Genomic DNA, 6,369 nt, shown 5'->3' on the forward strand with positions numbered 1-6,369 from the left:
GTAACTGAAGAGTGATGGTTGCAGACGAAGCACTGATGGCCGCCAAGAGATCGACAACGGCAAACAAATCATCTCTAGCCATACAACGGCCTTCGAGGTGAAGAACGTGCAGCAACATGTGGAGTACCAGTTTTGGGTGACGGCCTCTACGAGAGTGGGGGAAGGGCAGAGCTCCAAAGTTGTGAATCAAGTCATCACTGGTCGAAGTAAGTTAGTTCCGGCGTCAAACATATAACATTGTTAATAGGTCACCTTCACTAACTCTATTTTTTCTTTTCCTCTAACAGTTCCAGCTCGGATAATATCGTTTGGAGGCAATGTAGTACGGCCGTGGCGCACTTCCGTGACGCTTAATTGCGAGTCCGTGGGATCACCACGCAGGGAGTGGTTGAAGAGCGATCAGATTTTGAAGGCACGTTCGATCGCGTATTCTAAAGTTACCTTTAATGGAAAAATTGGCACTATTTTAGGGTGGAGCTAATCATAATCAACAGCTTTTGGACACTGGCGAGCTAATTCTCTCCAATTTGCAGCTTTCTGATGCCAGTAATTATACTTGCCAAGTTGACAATGGGCATGGAACTGACAGGTATACATATATTTATAGCTTAAGAAATTGAGATTAATGTACAATTTGTTGATTTTTGAAAACATGTGAGTTTAGGTTAAAAAGTCCTCAATGTTTGGTAGTCGCTAGCGCTTTAATTTCCAGTAAAGTCGATGGTAACTTTGTGGGAGCGTTGGCAAGAGTAACGGTATTGATCTTTTCAATCCTTCTCGTCATTTTATATCTACTCTCTAATAGTATTCTTTTGCTTCCTCATTTACTGCTCTTGCAGAATAACATACAACTTAGTAGTCCAAGTGCCTCCAGGTGCACCGTTACTCTACGTCACTTCAGCCACTAGTTCCAGCATTTTGCTGCATTGGAAAGCAGGCAACAATGGAGGTGCTCCGATAAGTGGCTTCACACTGAATTACAGGTAAGAGAGCGTGTAGTAATCGAAGCTTTCACAGTTCTCATTCGTAATTTCATTTCTCAATTGGTGTGAATTTCAATAACCTTTTTCTAACAGAAAGCAGCACGGAAGCTTAGACGAATTCCATCTGTCGCGGCACGCAACCAGCTATGAGCTCAAAGTGGGTATCATCAGTGAAGCTTTTCATCGCTAAGTTGAATTTTATTTCAGGGTCTTTCGTGCGGATCCACCTATCACCTGTACCTCACAGCCCACAACAGGATCGGATCCAGTCCTGCCAGCCACCCACTAGAAGCCCGCACTCAAGGGCACCCTCCAGGGGTGCCTCCTGCTGCGTCCTTCGTCTCGCCTAACTCTACCAGTGTCTCTTTGAGACTGCACGTGTGGCCAGACAACGGCTGCCCCATTCTCTACTTTGTTTTACAGTATAGGAAAACGTCGGAAAGTCAATGGACTCTAGGTAAGGTTGGGTCGGAGGCCGGATGGATCATCACATTTTTTTTTGGGTAGTGTCAAACGCGCTAAAACCACAACGCAAGACTTCAATCAATGGACTAACATCCGCCACACGGTACGTTGCAAAGCTGGAGGCTCACAATGTGGCAGGATTTAGCACTGAGGAGTTTAGTTTCACCACTCTAACCAAGGATGGGGGTTTGTTACTTATGACACCACATTTCCGGAATAGCACTGAGAGAGTGATTTTGCAGAAGTTCCTCCACCTGATTTGATCAGACAGGGCAACGAGGGACACGCCTTCTACACCGACATGAAATTCATAGTGATCTCGGTGATAAGTACCGTATTGGGAACGATAGTACTACTCAGCGTTCCGTTGTTAATCAGACGACGTAAGTCAGAGAGTAAATTAAGCCTAATTCTTTTTCCAACTTATCTGCGTAAAACTGTACCTTATTGCACACATTTTAGTATGAACGCATTCCAGCTTCTAGTGCGGTAAAGTTTCTTTTCCACATTGAGCTAAGTTTGTAAAATAAATTCATTTATTGGTTGTGGAAGAGTGGGAGGAGGTACTTTATTGAACTCGGTGTATTAAAGGATTCCCTTCAGGTTTAGTTACATTGAAAGGAAAGTACATTCGATGGGAAAGTGTCTTTTTCGCCTTTAACTGGTTGCTCGATTTCCACACCACCTCGTATAGACGACAGCGGTCTCATGCAGGAAAGACTTTTAACATAAACTCTTGTAAACTTCATTGATTCAAGAGTTTATATTAAATTAATAACTGTTTTTATGACTTTTTTTCTTATAGACTACAAGCAAACGCATAGGGAGCAGCTAGACAATCGGCAAAACGCGGAGGCTCAAAGGGAGCGATACTACGCCACCATACACAAGGTAGCACTCCAAGCGGGGGATAAAATACCAGGTAACTTTGTTAATGTTCAAGATTCTTCTTTTTCTTGTATAAGTGTGTAAGTACCAAAACTTTAGTAAAATTGATATCAAAATGCTCCATAAACTTGAAATGACTTCAATGGACATTAAAAAAAAACTAATTAAACCTCCAAAACATCATTTGGCCCGAAAGTGCTCAAAGAGCTGATCCAATCTCAAAAACTACAAAAGAATTGAGAAAATTAAATCGTTTCAGAAACCTCCGAAGACATATCGCCGTATGCCACTTTCCAACTATCCGAGCCGAGTACGCTTGCACAGAACACGATGCTGCACAGTTTCATGTACCACGAACACGCTGTGACGGAGGGCTGCGCCTCTCCGCCCCCCTCGAGCTCCGTGCAACGAAACTCTCCTTACTATAACATTGTGAGTAAACATTTTCGTTTCACACACGACTCACTTGATAATCGTAAGTTTTCTCCGTCTAGAAGTCGATAAAAAAGCGAGCAGATGCCAATAATTATTACAATATAGTATGTATAATTAAAGAGTATGACGTGTTGCACGTGTGCTTTGCTTGAAAGAAGGAGGGCAGGGATAGTAATGGGTTGTACTGTTTCGAGGCGCATTCGCTAATTTGTCAAGACTGTATGAGATTTCAAGTTCCTTGACGCGTGTTAAAATGATTTAAAATATGGTTGTAGGGCAATTGTCTATCAGCAAATCATCAATAAGACATTTGAACAAAAGATCAAGTAACATACAGTTCCTCTGGATACGTTCATTTTGCTTAGTACACACAGAAATGGCAGAACATGCGATGTGACAGTTCACACCTTTAATGTATAAAATGATAAATGATAATTCAGAAACGGTGGCAATCAAATTACACAGTATGTGTGTACTTGCGGCATAACACTTATAGCGAAAACTGCAGCCACATGCAAAAACCTATACATTTTTAGACGAAAATATATAATCACGTACATTTTCGTCTGAAAATTTCAGGACTGAACGCTCCCCCAGACTACAGACTAAACAATACGCCGAAAGAAAAACAATATTTTCTGCAAGTTGTCTAGAGACTATATCTAGAGAATATCTCTTTTAGCTTTTTCTTGACAATTTATCCACCCTAAGAAATGTCATGTATTAAATAAATTTAAATTTCGCCTATTACTTCTCTGCCATCCTCAGATTGTGGTCGTACGCGTACTATTTGAATTCTAGTTGATCTTGCCTTATACTAGAGCAACTTTGTAAAATACCCATTTCCGACAGCAAAAATTTCAAAGTACAAAAGGGCATGGCCGCAGACGGACCAATCGCAAGGACATCGACAGCGACGAGAGTGAATCCGACCAAGAGGCGCTCACCTCCAGCCGGACTGAGTCTTCCAATCACCTGGACCTCAAACACAAAACTCAAGGTAATGAATTACGACCTCTGCCAATGGTCCCCTCTTTCAGCCTGAAGTTGCAGCCTTCATCTACCACGGCACGGCCCAGTCTAGCACCTCGTCCGACATTTCACCCATGTCCGAACAAAAGTCACTGCCACGGCGCAACCGAAACCGGTTTTTAGCTCAAGGAGGCCGCTCAGGCTCTCAACGACACATCCTCAGTCATCTATCAGTGGCTGAGACGGCGTTCAGTGAGTCGGCGCCCAGTCCTCAGAGCGTTCCCGGACAGATAGAACTGTCCGAGGCCGAGTGCGACATCGATACACTTAAGAAACTAAAGCTGGGCCTGCGCAGCTCGCTGTGGTCGCGGCCGCAGCAAGGAGGGCAGGGACAACAACCGCCGTCGGATTATTCTATCGCGGTGTGAAGAGACTGAAGGAGGATCCTCACGTGAGAGGAGGAAAAAGGATGTGTTAAATGATGTGTGAGGGCAATAAATGATACCGTTTGGTTTATGGTTATTGGAAACTCCAACAATATTAATGCAACTTTCAAAGAGCAAATTGCAAAGCGAGCCATCCTGACGCATTAACGTGGCGGTTATGATTTGTTCACTTTTTCACGATTCGTAACGCCCTAACTAGTAGTTTTAGTTACCAACCTGACCGAAAAATCAAAAACTTTCCAATTGAATCGAACGGTATCGATTGTTGTCGGATCTGTTTTGTAAGAAGCACGAAAGCGGCAGTTTCACGGTGATTTCCGCTGTCTCAAGTGATTTTAGCCGAATTTGCAAATACTGCCAAATATCCATAACTTTTCTTAATTTCTATACGTTGAGACGAGGAATAGGTTGGTCTCCTCTTACACTTCATATGATTTCATACAGATCTACCACCTGACTGCATCCCGAATAAAATCGTACATGTTGTCCAGAGTAGTCCGCATAGATTTCATTCAACCGCATTAAAGATCTTAATATCGCATTCAACTTTTACACTTTTTTCATCATAATCACTAGGTAGTCGTCCAGTATCGGTACCGAAAAACAATGTTCTAGAAAAATAATGCCCGTCCGGAAATTAGGACAAAAAACTCACTGTTCGCGACATCTCTATCTTCTATCAATTACAATTTTTTCAAACCGTTCCATTAGTATATGGTATATTGTATCAGCTTAAGTATACGTATTATTGCCATTCTGTGTACTTGTTCCTTATACCAACTATCGGATACTGTCGTTTTTGTGCCCTGAAATTGCCTAGTTGTAAAATATCGTTCTAGTTTTACAGAGGAATCAAAATTTTATACTAAAGAATCAAAAATATATAAGTACGTTATGTTGAACTTCCGATGGCCGGTATGCGAAATATGGGTTGCGGCCGGTCTACGGACACTGCCTTTGTTGAACTCTTATTATATCTTTGGATAAAAGATTTTTGGAACCGTTTTCTACGAACCTATTAGTATATTTTTCACTGTTAATACATAAGACTTCGGGGCGGAGCCAGCCTGACTTCGCTCAAGGCAGCTCCTATATCCCCATTAAAATAAACAAATAGTTAAGTACCTACACTATCTGTAAATCAAACAATAAGGAAAATCAAAATGATTAAAATGAAGAAATCCTGTACCAGAGTTACATAGTTCCAATAAAGAAGATGGTTAAAAATTGAAAAGTGTTTTATTTTGTCTTGATGTGCGTGTTTGTGGATAAAGTTAAATTTCTTTTTTCTTGCCCCTTCCCACATTTTATCAACAATTCTCTCAAGAATTACTTTTTATCAACAAAAAAAAGCATCGTTTCATTTATGTCCATGTCAGGAATAGCTCAGAAATCAGTGCTTTCCAGTAGCGTAATTGACTAAATTAGTAGAGACAGATTTGGCAGATATTTTACATTTTATATATGGTTGTTTAAAAATTGTTGGCATTTAGAATTATTATAGAGAATTAAAATTAGTCCTTATTCAAAATAAAGCAGGGTAACCTATATGTTCTGTTTCTGATGGGTAATAACCTATATGGGAGTTTTATGTATTTTAATGTACAGGGTGTTTTCTTAGATCATTGGGGGCACGTTTTACAATATCCAAGTTGCTGCTAGTTCTCAATATAAGTGTCAATTAAGCATTTCTGGAAATGTATATTATTCTGCCTTATAAAAATCTCGGCTCGTCATTGAAAGCAATTGTTTTCTCGTAAGTAAAGAATGGGCGGTGTGAGAGTTATCAAATTTGATAAACGAGTGAGATTTAAATTCATCAAATGTCAAAGTTTACTCCGTGTGTGCTTAATTTGTGAATATCTCACTGAATGATTTAGAAATGTGTCACCTTCCTAATAAAATTTAGTATTTTCCAAGCGAATTCATGTCAAACTTGTACATTTATACTGGGAAAAATCATCTGCTTCCCATACCAGACCGATATATTTTTTGTTGGAATAACATACAGTATTTCAGATTAATAAATGAAGGCCAACTTACTAAATTTCAGAACGACTTTATGCGTAGTTTTCTCTGATTTTACTATCATATTTGCATGGTGTTCTAGCAATAATATAGTTCATCGTACCATCGGCCACGACGTCTCGCCTCAATCTGTAATTATAAATATAGATACG

At 40.4% G+C, this 6,369-nt stretch overlaps 1 protein-coding gene across 5 annotated transcripts in view; it reads left to right on the forward strand.

Moving 5' to 3' along the window:
• Positions 1-5,423, forward strand: part of Dscam2 (Down syndrome cell adhesion molecule 2) — an 83,467-nt gene extending 78,044 nt beyond the window's left edge. For 2 of the 5 annotated variants that reach the window (XM_066407004.1, XM_066407012.1), the window contains 13 exons: positions 25-206; positions 288-412; positions 471-589; positions 840-983; positions 1,077-1,140; positions 1,191-1,440; positions 1,491-1,634; positions 1,691-1,831; positions 2,254-2,370; positions 2,596-2,768; positions 2,831-2,875; positions 3,624-3,771; positions 3,825-5,423. In XM_066407004.1, coding sequence (XP_066263101.1) covers positions 25-206; positions 288-412; positions 471-589; positions 840-983; positions 1,077-1,140; positions 1,191-1,440; positions 1,491-1,634; positions 1,691-1,831; positions 2,254-2,370; positions 2,596-2,768; positions 2,831-2,875; positions 3,624-3,771; positions 3,825-4,171 — 1,999 coding nt within the window. In that variant the 3' untranslated portion in view covers positions 4,172-5,423. Of the gene's footprint in view, positions 1-24; positions 207-287; positions 413-470; positions 590-839; positions 984-1,076; positions 1,141-1,190; positions 1,441-1,490; positions 1,635-1,690; positions 1,832-2,253; positions 2,371-2,595; positions 2,769-2,830; positions 2,876-3,623; positions 3,772-3,811 lie in introns of all 5 variants that reach the window. The other 3 variants (XM_066407020.1, XM_066407046.1, XM_066407029.1) reach the window with 2 other exon arrangements.
• The last annotated feature ends 946 nt before the right edge of the window (positions 5,424-6,369 follow it).

Source organism: Euwallacea similis, chromosome 1 (genome assembly GCF_039881205.1).
Source record: "Euwallacea similis isolate ESF13 chromosome 1, ESF131.1, whole genome shotgun sequence".
Classification (NCBI taxonomy): domain Eukaryota; kingdom Metazoa; phylum Arthropoda; class Insecta; order Coleoptera; family Curculionidae; genus Euwallacea; species Euwallacea similis.